Below are 25,482 nucleotides of genomic sequence, written 5' to 3' on the forward strand. Positions count from 1 at the left end.
TAAGTTGGCTATTCTCCGTAGCACAATGGGCCACGTAATCCACTGCGGGGCTTGTGGGCACCTCGTTCATTATGTCCTAGTGGGTTGCCGGCAAGCCTCGATTTCATGTGGGTTGGAGGCTTTTCCCCCAAGCTGAATCACGAGCAGAGAGCGCTATCATAGACGATAGATACACTTGAATTGTCGTCGGCCCCTGCCGGTTTGCTTCTTTCTCGTTCACTAGATCCTCAGCTTCTTGGGATTAGGCATCGTTGACACCTCTGAGCCATCATTAATTCATTGCCCAGCCTCACTCCTGTCGTCCGTCAGTCCACTCTTTGGAAAATTGGACTGTACGGGTTGTACGAAGTCGTGGATAAGTTGCTTCCGAAACTCTAAGAGTTCTGTTCGCCACTTGTCGGTCTTGAGATCCACGAAGAAATTTGGGTTCCCTAAGAGATCACCAAAAACTTGCGCCATTTTCTCTATTGTCCACTCAGAACCCTTAACCTCATCAGAAGACGTTGCATGAGAGTGGGTTTCCTGCCAGAGATAGTGACGATGTAGACCCTTAAAGACTGCCTTGAGTAGTCGCTCTACTCCCTCCTCAAAATGATATGCCTGGATGTTCTTCACAGCAAATTTGTGGTTGGTGATCCAGTACTTCTTTGTCAAACCTCGCTTCCTTAACAAGACCGTATCGTTCACCTCATCGAAGAAGTCCGCGACATCGCATCCTAAGTCCTCCACATCTGCGTGTGGGAGGAGGGTCAGGCAGCAGTAAAAGAGAACATAAAGTAGGGACTGTATGTCATCCTGAAGAGTGTGACGGAAATCAGACGAGCCTCGAGCCGCCTCCGCAGAGAGGTAGGGCCATGTTCCCTAGGCAATGGAGCCGAGTGTAAGTGGAGTACTTGATGCAAGCGATATATTACAACTTACAGCCACTGATGTATCATTCGCAACACCCTGGTCATCCGTGGTGCTACACGCATCCCAATCGGCCAAAAGTCCATACCTGCGCTCCCCTGTAGTTTTACGAAATAAAAGAATATTGGATGAGCTAATGTCCCTGTGAAGTAGTCGAGAATCACGAGCGCATCGAAGAGCTAACGAGCAATGCGTTATCAAATGAAGTCGACAGACCATTTCTTTGAAATTTACCAGTGATCACGTCATGAGCGGCAATGAACAATTCACGGGAGTCCTTGAAGTCATTCAGCGTGACAGCGGCTTGCTCCAAAACGAGGCGATAGTGCATGTAGGCCTTGACTCTAACTTTCCTGCCGGCCCTAACGGACCAACTGGCCCTTGCGTAAATCTGGGTCACAGTCTTCTGATCTAAGTTTAATGGTGAAACCTCATTATTTCTGATGTCTTGAGGGATTAAGCTACACTTACATCCCATGTTGATGTCATCGAAGGTGTCCCCAAGACGGGGAAAGGCATATGACGAAGCACTTTGCCTGACATCTCCGTGACCACACATGGTCGGCACGTTTTGCGCGCAACTTGCATTCAGAATCTCGTAGGTTGAGCCCTCCTTTGGTGCGCCATCTTCATCATCCCGCCATGTATCTTTGAGAAAGACAATCTGCCAGCTGTCTTTGTTTGCGTTGGCGGCCCAATAACCTCGTGTAGATTTGTCTGTCGCGCTTTCAGGGAGGCAGATGGGCTTGGAGACTAGATAGTGCTGGATGATCTTACTCCTTTCGTCGTAGACGGCTAGATTCGTAACATTTCCGGGCTCGTAGTGCTTTGCGACGTGATCGTTCAAGTTTTCCTGCTCTTCTGGCATGATTGAACCGTTAAAAATTTGAATCCTCACATGGTCTTCAATAGCTTTCAGAAATGCTGCTTCTTCTTTTTGCGAAGCAGCGGTATGGGAGATGTCAATACCGCGATCCATAGCGCTTGCGTGTTTATAGCGCCAGAGGAATTCAAGGAGATAAAGTGTTGCCCGATAGTCGAATGCACGAGTCACAACAGCCCCAGCACGATCCCACCGAATGATCCTAGCCCGCGTCTCGCATATGAAGACTATGAAACATGATGTGCGGTGCTGTTCTATGAGGATCTGGGTAGAAAGTTGTGAGATGCGCCCAATGCACTCCATGGATTGTAAGGGGATTTGATCATCACATGTTCGAAAAAGGTGACATTGTGAGGTATCCACTTCCGGGTTGGGATCATTGAAGGGGTCAGGTCCTTGGTGGATTACAAAAGCAATATGTACGTGTCGAACGTTTATACCATCCTGGATAGACCCTCCTGGTGCTGGAGTAGCTGTAGCATTGTCAAGGACATGCGTCTAATATCTCCTGAAGTTGGACGTACTTGTACCTTGCTCACCAACGTTGGTTGGTGTACTTGATGAAATGAAGAGTTCGTAACAACTGGATTCTTGCAAGGCTGTGGACTGAAACGTTCATGTCAGTCAAGGGGCACGTTGTACTTCACGAGACGTACTTACTAGGAGGTCTAAACAGCCTTCTGAGGACCTGCCAGCGTAGTCACTTTCCAAAGGTCTATTATTAAACGTCTCCTTCATAGTCTCTGTTAGCGGCTCTCCAGCCTGGGGAGGACACAGAGCAGGATCACTAAAGAATTCCGCGAGAGGCATGAATCCGACCATATTTTGTTGAGCTAGATGAAAATGCTGGAAAATCATCCGCTGGCTCAGGTTCTCGTAACCATCCTCTGAATACTCTGAAGGAGACCGTGAACGAGAAGCAGTACTATGGAACGTATCATAGGCCAGTGGTTCTTGCATAATTCTGCTCGGAGACAACAGTGAAAGGCAAGTGAAGGGCGTGTAAAGGGGCTTCGACTAGCAGTGAAGGTTTATGAGGGTAGCGGATCCGGGTTACGAAGCGAATGAAAAAACGAAGCGCCTGCAGAGTTCCGAGGTTGTTTCCTGTGTCGCGTGTTTACATCAAGTCGATGCGGCCAAGTTCAGCTCACTCCGAGTCGAGCGCGTTCCGGAGGTACAGTATTAGGCAGATAGGGAGCAGTAGTACTGTACCTATACGACCGTAGGTTCGTCACGCCTCACACTTGACCCATAAAATGAACTTATCTCGAGAAATTTACAGCTTGGCCAATACAAACGTCACGTGACTTCCCACGCCAAGGGAATCCCGGGAGGGGAACCCGGGTGGCGCGGAGGGAGGCAGCGGGGCAGGGTGGTCGGAGGGACTCCGGGAGGGCGGGAGGCGCATCTCGCGCGCGTCGGGACACGTCTTGGGCCAGCGAGGTACTGTGTAAGTGCCGAGGCTGCCGTTGTAAATGCCAAGTCGCCAAGGGTTCAAATAAGCAGTCGTAAAGTGCTCTTTTGGCGGGGGATAAGTGCATCAGTAACTTATCGTCGAGAAATTTACACTTGGCGCTGTAAAAGCGAGCCTCGGGGTGTACAAGCGAGGCTCGAAAAGGTAAGAAGGTCTGCTAATTTTTTTTTTCGAGCGCTGCGCGCGCCTTGTCCAAAAGGAGCTCGGTTAACGAGCGGCGGCGACGCGCACACCAAGCGCGCGCGTCACAAACCTTCGTGCACTCAGCTGCGCACTTCATGCACTGAAGCTGTTCTATAATACAGATGGCTAGTTGTATATAGAGTAAAATAAACTGATTTGAAGACCATACACGCGGAGGGGACATACTCGCGGGAGCAGCTATTGACACGACGGACTTCAAGAATTCTCCACCTTCGAACTATATTCGGCCGGGTTCCTCGGGAAATGCCGAGGAGAGAATCCTTTTACAACATTTACGCTCGGCTCTGTAAATTTCTCGAGATAATACTACTTAAGACCTGGTTCGTCACCCATCACACAAGACAATGAACCTCACTGCGTGACGAAAAATACTAAGACTCTTATATTCTGATGTAGTAAAGCCGTTCGCTGCAGCGAGTGTTTTCTGCATCCCTTGCGCTGCGAGTTTAATATTTCCGAGACCCTTACCACGAGCATAGTTGACCGGAGATGGGATGTCGAGCTTCAGCGAGTCAGTCATACCCAAGCCACACCGGTGGCGAAGGTTTGAGGCACCTGTGCACAGGCCCAATGGACGAGGAATTAAAAGGTGGTCCGCGTTGCCTTCTTCTCCTTCCAATAAAACATCCTCTTCGCCCCCGTTTTCTTTGGCAGTGATGTTTTGATGATGTTACCGACCTGGGACCCTGGTTCAAAGTCACGCGTTCGCTGGATGTTTGAACTTTGGTCTCGTTGGAACTTATTTTGATTCCATGTCGCGCAAAAATCCCTTGAACGTATGGTTGTGTAGGTACAGTACACCATACAGAGGGGCTATCAGGTTCGGGAATCGGAACACGCCTACAATTCAGGCAAAAGATTGCGAAAGGGGGCTTGAAGAAACCCACAACTTCCAAGTCCTTAGTTTCCCACTGGCTAGCTAGTCAACTACCGAGGCTCCCTAGTAGATACTATTCCAGCGTAGGTTCATTTTCTCAGACAAGACAACGTCATTAGCAGAGTGCTTAAGCTGGAGAGATTAATCCGGATATACCGTACCTCAACTTCTTGCGTTCGGGTAACGTTGGCATCTCCAGGCTGTCACAGCTGCTGCCACATTCATCTATGTCCAAGTCGTCCATCAGGGATCGCTTCTTTGACAGGTTGGATTGTAAAAGATCGTGTGCAGCGTAGACAAGTTTCTCCCGATACTTTTGGAGCCCCGAAAGCCATTTATCGGTTTTCAAATCCACGAATGAAGTTGGATTCCCTAAAATGTCATCGAAGACTTGCGCCAATTTCTTTATTGCCCAGTCAAAGTCTGATGCCTCATAGGGAAGTGTCAAATAGGACCTAGGTTCCTGGAAGTAGAGGTCGTATAGGACTTTGAAGAATGCCTTGAGGAATCGTTCTACCCCTTCCTCAAAGTGATATGACTCAATGCTTGTTTCTGCGAAGTGAAAGTCATGGATCCAGCTTTTCTTGGTCAAACCTCGCCTCCGTAAGAGGACTCCACTGTTTATCTCATCAAAGAAGTCGGCCACTTCCAGTCCTAGGTTATTTACATCTGCATGTGGAAGGAGGGTCATGCAACAGTACAACAGAACATAAAGTAGGGACTGGGTGTCGTCCTGGAGAGTATGACGGAAACCAGGCAAGCCCCGAGCAGCCTTTACGGAGAGAAAAGGCCAAGTCCCCTGGGTAGTGGAGCTCACCGTCAGTAACTAATGTAAATCACTAGTGAAACTTACTGTTGAAGATGTATCATTCGCAAGCCCACAATCATTGGTAGTGCTAGACACATCCCAGTTGGCCAAGAGTCCATATCTGCGCTCCCCTCTGGCTTTGCGGAAGAGGAGAATGTTGATCGGGCTGATATCCCTGTGAAGTAACTGGATGTCACGAGCGCTTCGAAGAGCTAACGGGCAATGCATGATGAAAACTCCGACACGTCAAGTATTTAGGCATACCATCAATCACGTCACGAACTGCAGTAAACAATTCCCGGGAGTCCTTGAAGTCATTCAACGTCACTGCGGCTTGCTCCAAAACGAGGCGATAATGCGTGTAGGCCTTGAGCATGACTTTTCTGCCTGCCCTAGCAGACCAGTCGGCCGTCACGTAATTCTGGGTTACAGTCTTCTGGCCTGAAACTGGGCTAATATTAGTCAGTCTGATGTCTTAAAAAATAAAGCCATATTCACATAACGCATTGGCGTTATCAAAGGTGTCTCCAAGGCACGGGAATGTATCTGCAGAGTCTCTTTGCCTGACGTTTCCGTGGCCACACACGGTCGGCACATTTTGCGCGCAATTTGCGGTCAAAAGCTCATATCTTGTGCCTTCTTTGACTGCGCCATCTTCGTCGTCCCGCCATGTATCTTTGAGGAAGGTAATCTCCCAACCGTCGCCATTCAAGTTTGACTTGGCGGCCCAATAACCTCGTGTGGACATGCCTATTGCGTATTCAGGCAGGCTGGTAGGCTTGGAGACCAGATAGTGTTGAATAATTTTGCTCCTCTCGTCGCACACGGCCAGCTTTGTGACGTTGCCGGGCTCGTAATGCTCTGTGACATATTCTCTGAAGCTCCCCTGTTCCTCCGGCGTGATTAAGCCGTCGAAGATTTGAACCCTCAAATGGTTCTCAACAGCTTCCTTGAACGCCGCTTCTTCTCCTTGTGTAGCGGTGGTATGGGAAGTGTCGACGCCGCGATCCATAGCATTCGCGTGTTTGTAGCGCCAGAGGAATTCAAAGAGATGAGGTGTCGCCTTATAATCGAACGCGCGAGTGACGACAGCCCCAGCACGATCCCATCGAATGATCCTAGCCCATCTCTGGCGTATCATAACGATGAAGCATGACGTGCGGTGCTGTTCTGCAAGGATATGGGCGGAAAGTTGCGAGATGCGCCCGACGCACTCCATCAATTGTAAGGGAACTTGACCACCAGACGTTCGAAAAAGATGACATTGCGAGGCATCCACTCCGAGGTTGGGATCATTAAAGGGGTCAGGTCCATCTTCAACCAAAAAAGCGAGCTGCGTATGCCGAAATTTTACACTGTCATGGTTCGACATTCCCCGTTCTAAAGCACTGTACCATTATTGGGGGCACGCGCCGATATCGCCAGAAGACAAACTTACAAGTGTCTTTCTCACCGGGGTTCAATGGTCTTCTTGCTACAGTGATAAAGTCGCGCAGCTCAGATTCGTCCAAGGCAGTGGGCTGGGTCAATGCTAAGTGTCGGCGCACGTCTGGACCTTCGGCGAGCTCACTAGTAGGAATCCAGGGTCACCTTCCGAAGACCCTCCTTCAAACATCTCCTTCATGGTCTCTGGTAGTGGCTCTTCGGACTGAGGAGGGCACAGAAAGGGGTCACTGAAGAAGTCCGTCAAAGGTATGCATCCCAGCATATTTCCTTGAGCTCGATGGAAATGTCGCATTAGTGAATGCTGGCGTAGAGTTTCGGGATATGCATCCGCCTCACGTTCTTGACGCGAGCGTTGCTCAATTGTAACACCATAGGACGCGTCGTTCGGCAGTAGTCCCTGCATGTTGCTGTTTCAAGTGAGGGTTAATATGCTTGAGAGGGGCGTCAAGTTCGTCAGAGCAGCGCGTAGCTATATGTTGGATATCGTAGATATTAAAAGCGAGAAGCAAGCGTCTCTAGGATCCCAAGCTTTCGATTTGATTGTTGTGTGTTTGAAGCTGACGGTCGAGTTCAAGCGCGTCGCGGAGGCAGTACTGCTTTAAAGCGCTGTGGGGTAGTGAGCCGGTGGCGGTGCCGTCGCGTTCAGGTCCGTATATCGCTGGTTGCCTGAGGAGATGGGGCGAGCGCTGTTTGGTAACTCGAAGTACTCAACGTACTCAACGACAGGAACTCTCTAACGGATATTGTTCCAACGTAGGTGACATTCCCTCAGACAAAACGGCGTCACTAGTAAAGTACTAAATTTGAGAAGATTAATCCGGATATGTTGACATATACATTTAAAATGAGAGCGCGACTAACATCGCGCCGCTCGTGGGGGGTATGTGATTAACGAAGTCCGCTGGTATAAAGTCCACTGCCGCGACCCATCACAAGAAACCTAGTAAGGAGCAAGAGTCTAACATTGCCCCAGGAAGCTGTTCTTCGGAATCGGCTGGCCAAAGTCGTCTTTCCATGTCGTCAGGTTTGGGTTGTTGTATGCCTCTGAGTATCTATTCCGCGCACGGGCGCGATATGGTCAGCAACCCATGGAAAAGAGATAAGAACGGCGAAGAGGAACATACTGATTGATATACGCCGCAGTCGGGTACTCCTTTGGGTCGCATCCAACGTTGATCGCGTCCTTGGGTTGATACACGCGTACCCAGTCGATCCGCATTTTTGTCGGGAACTTGAGATGCGCGGTGTCGAGAGGGACGAACTGATTCGAGAGGGCAACGTTGGCGATAATGTACTATATATGACCAAATATTCAGTAATTGGACGAGGTGTTAAGGATCATAGGGCAAGATGGTGCTTACCAGGGGCTCGCCTGTGATCGGCCTGTCGTTGACCTCGACAGTGGGATCGGCGGCCATACCATCTGCGTAAAACGTCCATGCGAGCTTGTTATTCGCGACCCAGCTGATGTACTGCTCAATGTTAGTCTGATGACACTCTGTCCAGTGCTGGAGCATGCATACCCCGCTTTGGTTCTGGTATCCTGCGGCGCACTCGTCAGTGCTTCGGTAACACAAGAAAGACAGAACTACTGACCTGGTTTGTACTCAAACCCGTGGGTAGCAAAACATCCGGTATTCTGGTCGAAGCAATCCGGATCTACGTGGCAAACGTCTTAAATGCGGTCCACTGAGGGAGCATACTTCAGTGGTCATACCGGCTTTAGTGACAGCGGACGTCGCTTGCTGGTAAACCCCTCCGGCATATGAGTTCAACTGCGTGAGGTCAGGATCACCAAACTCATAATTGTTGTGCGTGTTGAAGGTATAGCCATGGTTAAATGGCTGGATTTAACGTCGTGTCAGCAGGGGCAACGTAATAAATTAGATAGTATTGAAGGAGTCAGAACTTACCGCCCATTGTGCCGATTGCGACAAACCAGCCGAATTCGGCCCGCCGCTGACCTGAAAGTGGAGAAAAAAAATGAAGGTTACGCTACGCACCCACCCAGATCATATACATACCTGAGCCTCAAAGATATCAATCTCTGGCGCGGACCTCCCTACAAATGACCCATCGCTGTGCATTGGGCCCGGGTGGCTCTCTCCTGGGCAAGTGCAGCGGGACAGCCGTTGGCCAGGAAGAAACGACAACGAGCCGCCGTTGTATTTGTCTCCGCCCGTCAATGCAGCTTTTGGCCCGCCATTGTGCGTCTGGTTGGCCACGGTGCCAACGTCGCAAGAGTCATAGACGTAAGGCCACTGTATACAGTAGTTCGCTCAGTAGTTGTGGGCGGGAGCAGGGGAAGAAGAGAGAAAGGGACTTGCCATGCCGTCAAGGGTTGCGCCGTATCCAACGCGTCCTACGACTTTAAGAGCACTAATTAGTAAAGAGGCAGAAGCGCCTTACCTAGGTTGCCCATCGTCCACACAGCGGGCCACATACCTTCAAAAATGAGTAAATGACTGTATTGGTGATAGGACGAAGAGATACTAACCACTGACAGTGCTCGACCCCGGCAAAGTGACTGACGCCAGGATAAGCCCGCCCGTAAAGCAGAACTTGTTCCAAGTTGATACTGAACCACTCAGATAGTTAAGGTTGTTGATATTCTGCTTTGATACCGTAATCTCCATGGCGCCATTCTTAGTCGTGACCGCCTGTGGAGAGTACCACTCAAGATCATTTGTCTATGCGTGTCAAGAGACCACACCATCAGTATGCTAGTAACTCAGACCATTCGAAGGGGAATAATCCTCACCGACCAAGCATGCAAGTCAACCGCCTCCCAGTACGGATCATCGCCTGGCCAAAACGTCCGCCCATCCTGCTCGAATTCGTCGCTGAAGACGAGCTGCCACTCGTCCCCACTCGCATACGACTTGAATGTGTGCGCAGACGATGGCGTGTCCGGGTCAATCAAACCAAAGCCGCCGGCCATTGTTGGGATCTAACCGCAAATGATTGTTCTGGTTCAGTGCACGGATATACACCTTTGATATGACGATACTTACCTGCCCACTCGCGTTGACTCCACCCAGATTAAAGCCACCATTGTTCGACTGTGCGTGCTTCGTGAAGTATAGAGCGAGGGGATAGCCAGCGCTGTATCGTGAAAGTTGGCGTTATGGTAACACAGCGATCAGCAAGAGCATATAACACAGAAATTGCGGAACACTAATGACGTACAAAAGGCCCATAAGTAACGCTGCAAGAAGGAAGAGGCACCCCAAGTTGCTAATGCCTCTCGCGGTAAAGATGGGACCTCCACTGTCTGTGGTACGGTCTCTCTTCGGGTCGGGATTGTGCAGATAGTCATCCGGCTCTGGGTCGCCGGGGCGTGCATTTAGTCCCCATAATGCCGGATCAGCGTTGAGCGAGAACTTGCGGCGTCAAATCGATCGTGGGGCCGCATCGCGGTGCATCGCAGAGTAACGCGAGTATAAGCACATGAACGCACTGAACAAGTGAGCATACTACATACCTTGTCGGATACCGTGCCTTTGAACGCGCCTCGGTCCGCTGCCGCGCGGTAATCCTGCGAGGCTAGAGAGAACTGAGAGTTGCGTGTCCCGGGTGCGGACCAGCCAGAGCTGCGCAGGCGAGTCTGGTCAGTGTAGTCTGACTGGCGAAGGAGGTTGGTGCTGGATGCAGATGGAACCGCGTCAAACGGGGAAGGGAGCTGGCCCTCCGGGTCTGATGCCATGATCAAACAAGGGATCAGGCAAAGGTAGATAGACCAACTAAAAGGGAAAGAGAGAGAAAAGACGAGGGAAGGGAAGGAGAGGGAAACGACTTGCGATATGGAAAACGCGAGAGTAACGGCAAGAGTGAAAGAAGTGATGGAGAAAGGGAGGGCGGCAAAGTACTGGTAGGGCTTGGCGGCGGCATATGCGGCAAAACGGCTCAGAGAAAGGTGAAGGCGTTCAGCCCTGTCACTAAGCCGTAACGATGAGGTCCTCCAGGGTCCCTCCGCGCGTAAAGGTTTTTGACGTCATTTTGCGCGACATATATATGGCATTTCGCCTTGCGTATAAGCTGCAAATCGATAAACGCGGCCCGGTACTGGCTGCTGCACTTTGGGAGGAACATACATACTATCGTCACCCCCTAGTCCGGTGTTTTCATGTACAGCATATCCTCGTGGCTTGAGCCAACGGAACGGGTACGCCAAGACGGCAATGTGTTGCCGCACTGTAGCCGCCCGTGGAGTGAACGCATTGTTATTGAATCCGAAAGCGGAAGCTGCATAAACGGGGCTAAAGGGCCCGATTTTGTTATCGCAAATCGGAATCCGAACGGCTTTGCTCTCACGGTCACAGCAAACAAACGAGCCCGTTGCTGCACTCATCGTTCGACAGCACGCGATTCCATAACATGTTCATGACATATTCTCGTTTGCGATACACCGTGGTCGACATGTCCTGGTGATTTCAATCGACGTCGCCCGTACGCATCGTGCACGAGCACATCGACGCCTGTTTTCCAAAGCAACCCGTGCGATTGCGCACAAGATTCTCATGATCTACCGTGCATGTGTGCGGTTGCGCAGACGATCGAGGAGCACACCTCGAATGTTCATACGATATCCAAGTGTAGGGCAGATAGGAATAGCCAACTAACCTCAGCCATCATTTTAGATCTACACCATGGCCCTGGTCCCTGGGGCCCAACTCTTCCCTTCTGCTTCCCCCTCAAGCTGCCGATTCGAACAAGCGCGCCCTAGCAGAGACATCATCTATCCTTCGAGAGCAACGGTACCTTGACTGGGGCTGCTGAGGCATAAACAGGGATCGACAAAGAAGATTCCGAAGGGCGCTCAACCAGTTACTATTCGCCGGGCTCGATGGAAATGATATCATCTGTACCAGCCTCAAAGCAGCAAAAGGAGTCTCCGTTTTTCGCGATTGGGCAGTCCAAAACAACATATGATCGACTCTAGACATATGGGATAGTCTGAACACGCAAAGGACTACGATGCTTACGCAGGTCAGGCTCGGCCCAACCCCTGTCTTAACCTCTTACTAGACGCAGACTGGGACAGATTAGACGCGGGGCGAGATTGAACTGAACCCGCGCCCAATCTGTCCCGTTCTGCGTCTGAAACAACATATCGCTGTGTCACGATCCAAACTGGCTGACGGCGGCGCTCTCTGAAGACCGAACCTGGTGCGGTGCTGGTCAGAGACCTCATGAGGCAACAGCAGACATATAAAAGCTCACCATGGATGCCACAAGTTCTTCAGTATTCATCGCTACTACCTTGCCTACATCGCTCTTAACGCACTCAAACTATCCAACCACTCTCATCTCGATGTCTACTCCCAACCAAGACGTTCATCACGATCCCGCCCAGGCCCTGTCTTCCTTCTTTGCGGAGATTTTGGGCCTTCGGGCTGGTGTCAAGAACATGAAGCTCGACGTCCAGAACGATGTCGACGACTTTCGCAGCAGGCTCGACTGGGGCCTTGAGCGCTTCTGTGCTCAGGAAGGCCATATCGAGGTCCTGACGACTCGCCTCTCCGAACAGGCGGCCATCCAAGAAGCCATGGAGTGTCAGCTTGCGATGCTCGTCGGCAGTGTTGACGACCACCGGCGCAGCGATCGTGCTTTCACCAAAGCTCTCGAGGTGTTCATGACCAAGGAGTTCCGCCGCGTCAGCAAGCTCGAAGAGGGACGGAAGGCATTCTCCGACAAGGTCACTCTCATCCAGGATCAGATCGACACACTTGGCCGCACGACTGGCGCCAAGCAGGATGCGATCTTGGCTTTGCTCTCGCGTCTGCGTCCCAACGAACTGAATGCCGAGGTGGCTAACTCCGTCACTATCCATGCGAAGGCTGCACACAGCGCGTTCTCCAGGCAGCTTTCCTCTGTCCGACGCGAGCTCACCAATGTCAAGACCGAGGTGGGCAACGCGGCTCCTGTTCCCAAGGCCGACGGCACTGCTTTAGGCCCACTCGACGAGACCGCCGCTGAATGCCGAGCGCGCATTCTAGCTAACGTTCAGAAGCGTATCGAAATTAAGATAGCGGCTGGTAAGTCGACCTGATCATCTTCGATTGTATTCGTGCCCTCTAACCCCCGCTGCTCAGGCCATAACGCTCCTTCCAATCTGAGGGGCATATCGGACTTTGTCAACGGCTTCAATGGCTGTCCTGAGCCTTCCGCATTGGCGACGTTCCAGACTGGTTCCAACGCTGGCACCTCGGCCTCTGTTCCCGCTTCTTTGTCTTCCACCTCGGCCCCTGCTCCTGTTGCTGTTGCATCGTTGCCTGCACCTGTTGCAACTGCCCCGTCCCCTGTCGCTGTTGCTCCCAAATCCTCGTCTGGTTCCTCGCGCTCTACGGCCCCCACCTCGGTTGTCTCTATCTCGGCTCCATCGTCTTCGTGTGTGTACGTTGCACCTCTCCCGGCTCCATCGTCTTCGCCTCTGCCCGTGGTGTCTGCCCCGGATGCACAATTGTCGCCTAAGGCCGCTGCGTCTGTCCCAGCTGCACCATCATCGCACAAGATCTCTGCATCTGTCCGCTTTGCGCCGTTCTCGCCTCGTGTGACTAGCACTCCCCGCTCTACATCTGGTTCATCTCTTCTTCGGCGCGCTACTGCTATTGTGCCTCCACCGTCGTTGATCGCGCCTGTCATAGCTCCTGCGGCTGACAGTTCTGTTCCCGCCCTCAAGAAGAGCCCCCTGCGCGTTATACCCACTAACGACGAAGAGCCTCTCGAGTATCTTGACTATTCCCTGATCAAGGATGCGACTATGGGCACCTACCGATCTATCCCGAGTCCCGCTGTCGCCATTTCTCAGGACGACGTATTTGTCGTTAAGCCTGTACCCAGACCTGTTGGCAGTTGGCTCACATGTGAGGAACGCAAACAGAAGCTTGAAGCTCTGTTCAGAGGAGAAAAGGTCGAGAAAAAATCCGAGGCCATCATTGGTGTGTACAGCTTTCGTTTTGCGTTGATTAGCTACTCATTGCCATCTGAGTAGGTTCTTTGGTCGCAAAGAAGGGAGAAGCAAAGCAGCTTCCCGCTCCTGCACCTGTTACTCCTACGCCCGAGGATATCTCTTCTGACGACGCTGCTGATATCGACGTTCCTCCCACGCCCACGCCCGTGCGTGGCCCACGAGTGCCACTTACCCGCGCTTCTGCCAAGGCGGGCTCTGCATGTGGATCTGGTCTGATCAAGCGCGATACAAAGATGGAGAACCCTTCTAGCAAGCTTCGGCAATCGTTTGTCCCGACCTCAACGTTAGTCTCGTCCAAGACTTCGTTCAAGCCTCTCAAGCCGTTGGTTCTCCCCCGTCCCGCTTCCTCTGGCATACCTGTCCCGCCTCGAGTTGCAGCTCTTCGCAAGTCGTCGGCTCCGAAGGTTACTACGAAGCCTGGCGTCCCTTGCGCCCCATCCTCCAGTTCTGCCAGCTCAAGCTCTAGATCATCCGGTACGTTCTCGCGCTCTTCTTCCTCGAGTGCCGCCACCTCTGCGACCTCTTCCGGTATACCCTACTCCGCTACATCCCGGACCAAGACGAGCTCAAAATTGCCGTCCGTCACCACGCTCGTGACGCGGCCTAAGTCCATCCCCAGCAGGACGGGTACGTTTCACTAAAAACCTCGCATATACGAAAATTTACTCACACGTTGGTCATTTTAGCTTCGCGCCCTCGCCTGCCATAGTATCGTTTCGTACTGTTTGACTTGACTCCAGTGGCTTAGCCATCTGGGGAGCAGTCATCCTGCAGACGATGCGAGTTCCTTCAGCTTTTCAAGTTTCCTTCAAGGCCTCAAGACTATCCTGATTCTCTCGCAACTCTACTGACTGGATGCACTCGCTCCCCCGGCTCTTACTTTTTGGTCAAAAATCCTCCTATCGCTCCTCTGCCTTTCGAACGGCTCCCCTGGGACAAACATCTGCATCGGCCTTGCTCAGCACTTTGGGACCAGCTTCCCCTTGCTGTCGCAGTTGCGGCCATCCGGACACCGCACAAAGGTACATACTCTGCACCCCTTTTACTGCGAGCTTACGAGGTTGCTTACCACTTCGTACGTCCACAACAGGTTTTTGAACGACTCGGACTACCCGCTGCGGCTTGGATGATTTCCTTCATCCAGACCAATGGCGTTGACCGACCTTCTACACCACCTTCGAGTGCACGACCTGTCCGGTCCACTTCGCGCGTCCACAACAGGTTTTTGAACGACTCGGGCTATCGTCCTGCGGTTTGGATAAATCACTCTGTCCAGACCAACGGCGTTGACCGACCTTCCACAACACCTTTGCACGACCCGTTCGGCCCACTTCGCGCGTCCACAACAGGCTTTTGAATGACTCGGTTTACCGTCCTGCGGTTTGGATGATTTACTTTATCCAGACCAACGGCGTCGACCGACCTTCTACAACGCCTTTGCACGACCCGTTCGGCCCACTTCACTCGTCCACGACACGCTCATGAGCAGAATGATTGTCCCTTGTTTGGATACATTGATCCAAATCAGCGGCGTACGACCGGCCTGCTATGACGCCTCCTGCACGACTCACTCGCCACCCTCGCAAATTCTTCCCAAGAGAACTGACTCTCGATGGGTCGGAGGAAATTGAAGACGAACTTTTGACCAAATAACAAGGAATCGGACTATACGGAACTTTAGTGTGTCTTAATAATTCTATACTAACCTCGGCTACCGACTCGATCCTGTAACTGCGCATTCTGTTTATAATAGTTAATACAAGTATATATATAATATGCTTGCACATTTAAACTTCGTCTGAGATTTTCGCTTTGATAGAGCTAGCGCTTTCCCGGAATCACCAGCTTATACCTAAAGATTCTACCTATTATTCCATCTTCAAACTTACTACTCGAGTACACCGCGAGTACTTCAAGTCGCTGCAAGCCATATATAGGGCAAATTTCAAAGAAAAAGGAAATCAGGGGCGATTTTCCCGCCCTGCATTGATTGCCAAGGTTCTCGCTGCTCCTGTCTTTCGATTCGCGATAACCGGTATCAAACATACGTATGGGTCGTAGCGCGAAACTCCATAAACGCGTCGTAAGCCTCAGCTACCCATACTACTACAATCTTGATTTGACACACAACGTTTCTCCAGAAAAAGCCTTCCGCAGAGTCTGCCTCTGCTCCATCGAGCAAGCACGCCGCCTATACATCAGAGCACAAGAAAGTGTCCACCCCTGCTGCTGATGCCACCGCCGCATCGCAAGCAGCCAAGAAGCGCGCGAGCCTGAAGGAACGCGCTAAACCCAAAGTTGGCCAGGGCAAGCCGGAGGGGCACATCTTGAGCGGGGCAGACTATGTCACGCTGCTCACGGGCGGTCGTAAGAAGGTGGCCGAGGAGGCGATGAAGCTACCCAGGGACTCGTAGCTTTGTGGAGGATCCGCTGCGCCCTACGTGCGGTGAGACCCAGATACGACGTTGAGGAAGGTGAGCTATCTCGATTTTGACTTGTTTTCTTTGATTAGTATCAGCTGGCAGGCATCTCGGTTAGCCATCGTCACTTGTCGGGCGAGTTCCCTGTCAGGGCGATATTCGTCATGGGTAGGAGACGGTCTGTTACTCTTGGTTTGTACGGCAAGAGGTCGAAGTCACTCGCCGTGCTTCTGCAAGATGTCCTTTCCTGCTCCCAGCGCCGAATTCGTAAGATATCCACGATGACTAGATGCCTTCTTCTGAAGCGGTGGAGCTGCCCTCGAAAGACTTCAAAACTCTTCAAAATTAATATTCAGTCGCTTTTTGCAGTTGAGTTAAACTTGTTACAAGGAATGACGGTGTAATACATGCTGAATACAAAACAACACTCGAAGGATGGTATCGTACAGAGGACAAGCCACTTGGATGTAATTTAAATCGCTAAGTAATCTCAACAGAGACCCGGTAATCAATGGAACTCTGATCGCTGAGTTCTGGGGAAACGGTCGTAAACGTGACATGAGTGGTATCCTTGGACCATGCTACGCCTGATGCCACCCTGAAGATGATGAGCTGAGGCGCCAATACCTGATGCGATTTCACCAGAGTTAACTCGTTAATCTAATTCGTTTATCACACTTACGCAGAAATTAGGCCATACCGCTGCGATAGCAACCTCTGCGGGGCTCGACTTGATCAACGTGACCATGTAGGCAATGTTCACAATCGTGAAGGGCAAAAATGACTCTACGATGATTGCGACCGTGCTCGTGTACGGCTTCAATGTCTCCGTCGGCAGCACATGCTTGAGCCGTCGGTAGACGCGTATGAGACGGAAGGAAATCATCACGGTGATGAAGATGTTGAATACGACTGTCAATGCGATCCATATGATTCCGTATTGAACCGCCAGGCCTTTGAAAATGTTGCTTCCCGGCAGTGCGCCTTCGAGCATCATCATGATAGACATGGCTGAGACGACGTTCATCGCCCATCCTTCTACCGAAGAAATGTCGACTCACCTACGGCTGCGAAGTACAGAACGAGCAGCGCTAACACTGCGGATATACTATCGTTCCATATCAAATAGCACCTGTAAAGCTGGAATCCATAAAAGTCGTCAGCATCGATCGCCTGAGAGTCACCAACTCTGCAGTTATTACCATAAGGGCGTTGCTCATAGCATCCAACGAGATAACAGCGACAGTTCCCAGCGTGTTGTACCAGGCAGTCGCGTGTGCCTTGAGGTAACCTTGCACTCCTCCAGGATAATCTCGGTTTTCAATCCAAGCGAGTTGACCGGCAAGTTGGTCGGTGGCCACAACGAGTGTCAGGAAGAGCAGCAGAAGCGCTCCATAAATATGATAGAAAGTCTTGGGGTGTGTCTTGCGAGTACGGACGCTCAGACGATGGTAAGTCTGAAGATACAACATTACATTCATGCCTTCGCAAGGAAAAAGGTCAGAAAAGAAAGTCGCGTGGATGTATACATAAGATGGGGCTTTCAAGCAGACTCACCATAGATGACAGAGCTAACGGCGTTCCCGACGTACAGGGAGCGCTCGTTGGCGAGCTGCTCGCTCATCGTTTTGCTGGCCTCTGCGGCGGGAAGCGAAGGGCGGGGGTGGAACGCTTCCCGACAGCTGTCGATGGTATATGCCAGGTCAACGAAAGCCACCGCCAGTCAAAGTAGGTCAAAGTTCCAAAACCGCCAAGTATTTTCTCATGGCGAAAGCTCTCGACCGGGCCGCGATGAATGATGTCTCATGTCAAACGGCCCCTCCCCTCCTGAGCTCCAGGAACCTGGGAATCGGTGCCGTGTTCAAATTTAAGACGAGCGCTGATAAGGTCCTTTAGAGGGAACGGGGAGGAAGGCACCGGAGCGAACATCGTGGAAGATGTGCACGGTAGCCTATCACCTCGCCTTTAGACGAAACACCGAAGTTTGACCCTCTTCCATGCGATCGAGGAGACTCGCCGGAATGGTGGGCCAGCACACGGAGAGATTTTGTGGGGTTTAGTTTGATCGGAGGATATCAATCCTGTCCAAATGCGTTGTGCAAGTTTGGTGCAAGTCATTCTGAACAAACCTTGAATCAATGGCGTTGCGTAAAGCCAGAAATTGTGGCAAACGCCAGCTCCGAGGATCCAAATCAGCATCAAGGGGAGCTGAACTCAGGCTCACGGTGTAAGATTCTGGAAGAAAGTATTCTTAGATGCGAGACTATGGTCTCCATCTTGAGATGACGAGGAACATTGAGAACAAAGCAAAGCCCGAGTGGAGCAGCGTGAGGATGCATATGTCGTGCTGATAGAGTGTTGATATGATCAAATGGAGAGTACTTTCCCCATAATGTGATCCGCGTATCCGAGTTCCGGACCGCCTTGACTTTGGACTCCTGGAGTCTTGGTCGACCACAACCACCATGTTCCGCTCAGTGCGCATCTCCAATGCAGCTCGTCGCAGCCTTTCCAGATGCACTTACTCGACCGCAGCGACGCCCATGTTCCCCGAAAAGACCCAAGGGGTTCTGCCGACGTCACGGTCGCCCGTCATACCCAAGTTGCACTTCTTCAACTCCGTCACGGGCGAGGCTGGTCAAATACCCACCTATCGCGTCTTGGATGGCGCTGGTAAGCCACTTGAAGGTACTGATGTGCCAGAGGTCTGTGCCGACGCGTGGGATACCGTGTTCAAAGCGCTGACGGTTCCTCTAGATTGACGAAGCGCTCGCCCACAAACTGTGCGTTTGACAATGCACTTTTGCCGCCTCGGAACTAACGCTAGAACTTTGTCCAGATACAAGAACATGGCTCAGCTACCAGTCATTGACAACATCATGTACAACGTACAACGGCAGGGCAAGATCTCCTTCTACGTAAGTCACGGCTTTGATCCGAAGAACAGGTCAACTCATCGTTCATGCCCTGTAGATGACTGCAGTACGCTGGTCCAAGGCATGGCATCAGTGGTTCTCGCTAATTATTTGCATAGTACGGTGAGGAGGCAACAATCATAGGTTCTGCTGCTGCTCTGGAGGGAGATGACGAGTAAGCCCCTGAATGCAATGCCGACATGGATATATGCTAACGACATCACTAGAGTTCTCGGTACATACCACATTAGCACCCAGATGACTATGACTGACCTAATTATGTCTAGGGCAATATCGTGAAATGGGGGTCTTGCTCTGGCGAGGCTTTGGCATGAATGAGGTCATGAACCAATGCTTTGGCAATGAGCTAGACAAGTCGGGCAAAGGCCGCCAGATGCCCATGGTAACAATGAAGATCAAACCAAATATCGAATGGATATCTAACAAGACTTCTTACACAGCACTTCGGCTCACCAGAACATCACTTCCATACCATCTCCTCTCCACTCGCAACCCAGATCCCGCAAGCCGCTGGGGTCGGCTTCGCGCTCAAGCGCGACCCCAACCGCCGAGGCAAGAACGTCTCCATGGTCTACTTTGGAGAGGGAGCCGCGTCCGAGGGCGACTTCCACGCCGGGATGATGCTCGCGTCGACGATCCCGACGCCGACGATCTTCCTCGCGCGTAACAACGGTTTTGCGATCTCGACGCCCGCGTCGGAGCAGTACTACGGCGACGGCATCGCCGCTCGTGGCCCTGGTTACGGTGTGGACACGATCCGCGTGGACGGGAACGACATTTTGGCAGTGTACAGCGCTGTCAAGGAGGCACGGAGAAGATGTTTGGAGAGTGGGCGCGCTGTGCTCGTTGAGGCAATGACATACCGGTTTGTCCGCCAAACAAGTTTGCTATATGCTAAACCGACCGTGACACGTACTGTAGCATTGGCCACCACTCTACCTCAGACGACTCCTTTGCTTACCGTGGACGTCAGGAAGTTGAGGATTGGAAGAAAATCGACAATCCCATCACGCGCTTCCGTCTTTATATGGAGTCAAAGGGCTGGTGGTCGGCCGAGAAAGAGGAGGAGCTCAAGGCAAGCATCAAGAAGGAGGTCATGCAGCAGTTCAAGAAGGCCGAGAGCCTGAAGCGCCATGAGCTGGGCGAGCTCTTCACGGACGTCTACGCGGGTGAGCAGCCATGGAACCTGGTAAGCTTTAGATTGCTGCCATTGTACGTTTTCGATTCATCCTAACCTCTGGTTTGCAGCTAGAGCAGAGAGAGGAACTCGCAGCCTTGATCAAAAAGTACGGCGAGAAGTGGGAACCATGGCGCCACGAGTTAGCGAACTTTAAGGACAAGGGCTGGAAGCTTTCCGCCACTTCATCATTGCCATGAACATTGTAACATACATTATTGTCATGATCTCGAAGCTATAGAAAGCGGGGATATATGACAGGTAATATTGTAGTTAAATTGAGCCTGTGCGGTGATGTACGATACATGATCAACTGGGACAAGTAGGATAATGGAATTAACATGAGGCATAGGCATAAAGCACGGCATGATAAGTTAAACCGCATATGCTAAGTTACCTGCCCTGCCACTATGTATATGATTAGCGATAGTCGTCCAAAGTTCCTTGGCCACGCTCCGGGTCGGGCATGCGGTGCACCCGGACGGTGTTCCCAATAACGATGTTATTCATGTCTTGCGGTGTGATCAAGATGTATTGTTTCTTGTCCGACGCATTCGCTGTATCAATCTGGAAGGTTTCATCAGCAGCTGAAAGTCAGGACAGGAAAAGAAGTTTGCCCACCATCATGCGCATGCTCGAACGGCGATTGACGGCATCCATGAAGACGTCGAACTCATCTGGCCGCGGAAGTCAGTGTAATTCTAGAGGGGGTAACGCCAGCACTTACCTAGACATCTGAGAGGACACCCAATGGAATCCCACAGAGAAAGGAGTAAACAAATAGTAGAGAACGACTTTTCTCCACCACTGAGGGACCGTGGATCTTTGTCCGCGTTGCCTTGCGTGGCAGCTTGCTCATCCGTTTGAACCTGCACAGTATAACGTTTTAGATCTGCTGGGGATGTATAGTGCAATTGGGCATAATGACCTTCAGCTGAAGGGTTTCCTTCTGATGGTCGAACAAGACCTTGCCATAGTAGCCACGGTTCGAAAGGTGGTACTGGAATACAAGCTTGCACCGCAGAGCGATGTGCCGTCGGAACTCCTGCCACTTGGCCAAGCGTGAGCTGAGCGAGTTCTTAAGGGCCCTGTTGAGAAGGTCGAGGCTTTCCAGATCGGCTCGCGCATTTTCGAGATCAGTCTTCGCCTTGTTGACCTCGATGGTCATTTCCTCGACGCTGGCACCTTGTCTGCAGACGTTTGATGTGAGTTTGTGTGCTAATGAACTCTTTTAATGAGCTCACCTCTTCTCCCTCTCCTTCAGCGCCGCCTGGACGGAGTCAAGGTTTCTTTGGATCTCGTCCACCTTGCGAGGACTGGGTACTCGGTCGCAATACGTCGTAGCTTGTTTGGTCCAATCCTGTGAAGATAGACTATAAACTTTCGGGACACAACTTCGAGCATATCTTCGTCCGGTAACGTACCTCATACTCCTCCTGAAGTTTAGCAGCCTCTTTGTCCGCAGCCTCAACCTTTCGCTGTTCTTCGTCTCGTTTTTGCTCATAATGGTTCTTCCTGTTTTCAGCCTTGAGACGCTCTGCAACAGCTTGCTCCGCTTTTTTCTGCGCAATAGCTCAGAATCTCAAGCAACGCCAATGAGAGAAAATAAACATACGACAATGGCCTCCCGTCGGCCATAGAAATCGGTCTGACGACTTTTCAAGGCATTCATCTGAAGAAGTAAATCCTTCTGCTTGTCGTCGATAACCTGCTTATGCTCAATCAAGGTCCTGAACTGCTCGTAGATCGATGCTTTCTCCGCCTCGGCTTCCTGTGAAATAGCTCGGAACAAATCCTTACGATATATAAGGGGAGGACGTACGTCAACAGCCTGTTGGTAACCAGATATGCCCGCAGGCATTTCTTCGTTAGCTTCGGCTTGTAGAGTGTCGCGTTTATTCTCAAGGTCCCTCAGTCTTTCGCGAGTAACTTGTTCTTGACGCTGATGAAAACTTGTTAGGATCGAATCCTTTGTTGCGGGCTAGATATGAAGGACGTACTTTGAAGTTTTGAGCATCGTTATTCATATTGGCCCACTCCTGCCTGAGTTGACGAATTTCTGCATCCATTTCTTTAACTTGAACCTCGTGTTGCTGCATTTCTTCCTCATAGCGTCTATTGTGCACACTTTAGCCAAATTCTAAATTGCAAATCCAGGGGTAAACACCAACCTGACACTTGAAGCAACGTTGGTGTCGTTCAGTAGCATGTTCCTGCGATCTTGGGGTCCAGGCAGGTTGAATGGACTCGATGAACCACCTCCGTCACTGTGTTCAATCAAGGGAAGTTTAAACCTTTGCGTACCCTAGGGGCATAGAAACACGCACGAGTATCTCTGAACACGAATGCCATTCATTGTCCAGCCCGATCCTCCCCTGAGATTGATAAGGATATTGTCACAGTCTTTGCGGGTTGGCGCCAAAACTACCCGCTCTATGCCAGCAGAGTTAACGATGAGACGAAGTACCCATGGGTCCGATATCTAAAAGGACTGTAAGATATATTTCAACCACCTTATGTCAGCCTGAGCTCACATCAAGAACACGAAGAGCTGTCAAAACACCTTCCGGCGGTTCACCACTGCTGAAGTCGAAGAGATCGCGACCGGAGACGATGACAGAGTTATTACTGCACACGGTAATTAGTACAAGAGCTGCACTTATTGCTTTATGAACGTACTTGTGGAATTCTCTGAGGATACGTTTGAGGACGGGCTCGTCCCTGGCATCCGTACAGGCAAAGGAAGTGAGCACGTTGGCGAGCTGAGACCGCAGGACGCGCCCATAATTCTGGTCCTTCAGGCGTACGAACGTCCCCAAAGGCCCTATAGGGGTCTCACCATGCCATCTCGTTTGCTTGATACGCCTGAGGACCTCCTCGATGTTGCTTCCGTATGCTGCATAGCTGTTTTTCTCTTGCTCTCGGCAGTGTTGGATACCCTGTTGACATCCGACAATCTGCTGCCTTTCATTGCTCCTCTTCGCCTCCAGCGCCTTTCCGCGATCAGTGGTTTCCATCATCGCGCGTTCTTTCTCCATCTTCTGATGTACGATGGACTTATACTCATAGTCAGCGTTCTGGACAGCTTCCTTGGCCTCGGCGAGGCGCCTCTGAATCTCTTCGCGGCGTGCCTGGGTGTGAACTTCCATTTTGCGAGTCTCCTCTGCGATGCGTCGTTGGAAGTCCTCAATGGTAAGTTTGAGCGCACCCAAGCTGTCGTTCATGCGCTTCTCGTCGTCCTGTTACCCTATTTAGTGCCAATAATAACGCGAGGCTGACACAAAGAGTTACCTTGTAGTTGCTGAGTTGGTTCTTATTTCCACGCATTTCATTCTTGATGTTGTCAACCTGCGCTTGTATATGATCGATGTCGCCAAGATCAGAATGTTCGGTATCGTGCTGGGCAACTGCATCGGACGCGGCTTTGAATTGTTCCTACGAATGATGAGACGACCTTCCCGTCTACAGAGAGATCAAGAGGAACTCACCTCTGCTGCGGCAATTTCTTCCTGGATCTTAGGGAGTCTTCGTCTCATCTTAGCCACTTCTTCAAATTTCCTCGTCATGTCCTGTCGGTGGTTAGATGACTAAGGTTGGCTGCAAGATAGTTCTTTGAGACAAACATCTTCTTTGGTGGCCACATGCGCCCAAGCGAGCTCTTTCTTCAACTCGTCGACCTTATCTCGCTGTTTGCGGGCTTTAGTAGCCTCCTCGTATCGTGCCGAGGCTTCTCTGTAAGCGGCTTTGAGATCCGGGATCGCCTGCTTCTTGACTTGAAGGACCTTTTTAGTCTGGTTAATGTTGTCCAGGCAGGTATCGTACTCTTCATGCAGCTGACTAAGCTGAGTGCCTCGAAGGAAGAACTTGAAAGACAGTTAGTTTTTGCGCACGGAAATCGACTTGAGATTTACCTTGTATTTATCAGAAGGGTGAGAGGCGCTCAAGAATTGGCTACGATCGTGTTAGTACGCGGTCTCTTTCGGGTGTATAAGTGTAAAGCGCGTACCGAGCGGAATCTGTTTAACAGGTCGGCGTTATACAATGGCAAGATAATTGATTAAGGCTTACCTTGCGTGAGGACGTTCAGTGGGTTATCCACTTGTATGTTCATGTGGTCACAGATGGCTGACAATTCCTCCTTCTTAGTTGAGATAGTCCTACCATCCTTGCTCTTGATCTTCCATGATGATCCACCATCCTTAGTGAATCGCCGAGTGATAACGATACTTTTCCCGTACTCTTGGGGCTTGTATGCCTCTTCACCTTGATTCTTGATGATGATACTGACTTCGGCGGCACTGTGTATACGGTTAGTCCGAGTTACGGCGCAGTATAGGAGGATCTGAACATACTCCTGTCCCTCTCGAATAAACGATTTAAGACCGTTACCACGACCAGTTGATATTGCTTTGCCACCCAGAGCGATGGTAAGTGCGGAGAGCACAGCGCTCTTGCCACCTGAAGTTTTACATGAATATATGACTTCAGTGACCGACCAAGGTTTAACCTACTTCCGTTATGACCTGAGATTGATCATCAGCACTTCGTCAGGGGCGAAGCAAGTGTTGGCACTCACCGATAATGAAGTTTACCTGAGGCCCAAAAGAGAATGTAAGGCGTCGGTGGCACATGAACTGGTGCATCTCGACAGACTCTATGATGCCGTGTTCGGCGACACCCTAACGTCCTGGTTCAGAAGACACTTTGTCACTTAGGGACTTAGCACTTACGCCTAGTACATTACGGCGAGCCTTGAGCTGCGCGCGAATGCGCTCGCCATGATCCTCCTCAAACCTCCGTTCATCCTCCTCTTCAACGACAGCATCACCGCTGTCTTCTTCTTCTTCTTCTTCATCGTTGTCGCCTCGGCGTGCTTTCTTGTGTTTAGTCTTGCCATTCACAACCGGTTTTCGGTCGACTTGTTGTGTGCCCACCTGCACACCATCTTCACTGTCTTCGGTCTTCGCACGCTTCGAGACCTGGGACAGCTCAGCCTGTTCGTCATCGCTTTCCGCAGCGACTTTGCGTTTGGCCATTAGTTGCACGTCGTGACGGAGACTCGGTTAGGAGAAGGCGCGTAAGGACGCGTAGGACGCGAGGGACGCGCTTACCTACAAATAGGAGTAAACAAGTGACAACTCAGGGACGTTGCCATTTTCGCATCCAGACAATATTGTGTTCCGGTGCTGGCTAGCGCTGGCTGACGACACAGCACCGAGGCTTACGGCGCCGACCTCCGTCATAGCACTATGGGCGAACCAATGCTGAGCGCTCAATAATAAAGAGTAGAAAATGGACAAGAGCATGAGATATGTCTCAGATATTGTACTCATGCTTTGTGAAGTGGGAAGAATAGAAGGCTAAAAATGTAACCA

The 25,482-nt window shown here is 51.1% G+C and overlaps 6 protein-coding genes across 6 annotated transcripts; 1 reads left to right on the top strand and 5 right to left on the bottom strand.

The window, feature by feature from the left end:
* Positions 1-203: 203 nt before the first annotated feature.
* CONPUDRAFT_165147 (uncharacterized protein) lies at positions 204-1,777 on the bottom strand (the record flags this gene model as incomplete). The annotated part of the gene is made up of 4 exons (XM_007770169.1): positions 204-861; positions 922-1,088; positions 1,144-1,320; positions 1,381-1,777. The coding sequence occupies 4 exons, from the start codon at positions 1,775-1,777 to the stop codon at positions 277-279; spliced, it is 1,326 nt and encodes a 441-aa protein (XP_007768359.1). The 3' UTR covers positions 204-276.
* Positions 1,778-4,474: 2,697 nt separating this feature from the next.
* Positions 4,475-6,374, bottom strand: CONPUDRAFT_153444 (uncharacterized protein; the record flags this gene model as incomplete). Its single annotated transcript, XM_007770170.1, has 4 exons — positions 4,475-5,146; positions 5,201-5,367; positions 5,420-5,602; positions 5,654-6,374. The coding sequence occupies 4 exons, from the start codon at positions 6,372-6,374 to the stop codon at positions 4,475-4,477; spliced, it is 1,743 nt and encodes a 580-aa protein (XP_007768360.1).
* Positions 6,375-7,412: 1,038 nt separating this feature from the next.
* CONPUDRAFT_103907 (glycoside hydrolase family 16 protein) lies at positions 7,413-10,331 on the bottom strand. Its single transcript, XM_007770171.1, has 15 exons — positions 10,086-10,331; positions 9,791-9,984; positions 9,616-9,706; positions 9,363-9,551; positions 9,099-9,291; positions 9,011-9,046; positions 8,929-8,963; positions 8,626-8,862; positions 8,515-8,565; positions 8,319-8,445; positions 8,198-8,260; positions 8,125-8,144; positions 7,963-8,073; positions 7,726-7,895; positions 7,413-7,653 (listed from the first exon to the last, which is right to left on the bottom strand). Exons 1-15 carry the CDS (start codon positions 10,305-10,307, stop codon positions 7,560-7,562), a joined length of 1,833 nt encoding a protein of 610 aa, XP_007768361.1. The 5' UTR covers positions 10,308-10,331; the 3' UTR covers positions 7,413-7,559.
* Positions 10,332-11,825: 1,494 nt separating this feature from the next.
* CONPUDRAFT_165149 (uncharacterized protein) lies at positions 11,826-14,988 on the top strand (the record flags this gene model as incomplete). Its single annotated transcript, XM_007770172.1, has 5 exons — positions 11,826-12,639; positions 12,697-13,542; positions 13,596-14,201; positions 14,261-14,596; positions 14,665-14,988. The coding sequence occupies 4 exons, from the start codon at positions 11,826-11,828 to the stop codon at positions 14,281-14,283; spliced, it is 2,289 nt and encodes a 762-aa protein (XP_007768362.1). The 3' UTR covers positions 14,284-14,596; positions 14,665-14,988.
* Positions 14,989-15,566: 578 nt separating this feature from the next.
* Positions 15,567-17,682, bottom strand: CONPUDRAFT_123670 (uncharacterized protein). The gene is made up of 6 exons (XM_007770173.1): positions 17,552-17,682; positions 17,197-17,477; positions 17,056-17,134; positions 16,677-17,005; positions 15,716-16,621; positions 15,567-15,657 (listed from the first exon to the last, which is right to left on the bottom strand). Exons 1-5 carry the CDS (start codon positions 17,616-17,618, stop codon positions 16,475-16,477), a joined length of 903 nt encoding a protein of 300 aa, XP_007768363.1. The 5' UTR covers positions 17,619-17,682; the 3' UTR covers positions 15,567-15,657; positions 15,716-16,474.
* Positions 17,683-18,514: 832 nt separating this feature from the next.
* CONPUDRAFT_123676 (P-loop containing nucleoside triphosphate hydrolase protein) lies at positions 18,515-25,149 on the bottom strand. Its single transcript, XM_007770174.1, has 31 exons — positions 24,838-25,149; positions 24,684-24,786; positions 24,619-24,630; positions 24,460-24,565; positions 24,176-24,405; positions 24,114-24,123; positions 24,019-24,058; positions 23,731-23,970; positions 23,596-23,676; positions 23,399-23,542; positions 22,787-23,346; positions 22,642-22,735; positions 22,435-22,589; positions 22,279-22,374; positions 22,108-22,222; positions 21,930-22,049; positions 21,723-21,878; positions 21,532-21,669; positions 21,352-21,467; positions 21,036-21,297; positions 20,835-20,976; positions 20,729-20,784; positions 20,179-20,674; positions 19,852-20,119; positions 19,193-19,795; positions 19,137-19,140; positions 19,029-19,084; positions 18,968-18,976; positions 18,834-18,912; positions 18,752-18,777; positions 18,515-18,699 (listed from the first exon to the last, which is right to left on the bottom strand). Exons 1-23 carry the CDS (start codon positions 25,141-25,143, stop codon positions 20,528-20,530), a joined length of 3,429 nt encoding a protein of 1,142 aa, XP_007768364.1. The 5' UTR covers positions 25,144-25,149; the 3' UTR covers positions 18,515-18,699; positions 18,752-18,777; positions 18,834-18,912; positions 18,968-18,976; positions 19,029-19,084; positions 19,137-19,140; positions 19,193-19,795; positions 19,852-20,119; positions 20,179-20,527.
* Positions 25,150-25,482: the final 333 nt, after the last annotated feature.

The sequence above is a fragment of the Coniophora puteana genome, assembly GCF_000271625.1.
Source record: "Coniophora puteana RWD-64-598 SS2 unplaced genomic scaffold CONPUscaffold_6, whole genome shotgun sequence".
In the NCBI taxonomy this organism is placed as follows: domain Eukaryota; kingdom Fungi; phylum Basidiomycota; class Agaricomycetes; order Boletales; family Coniophoraceae; genus Coniophora; species Coniophora puteana.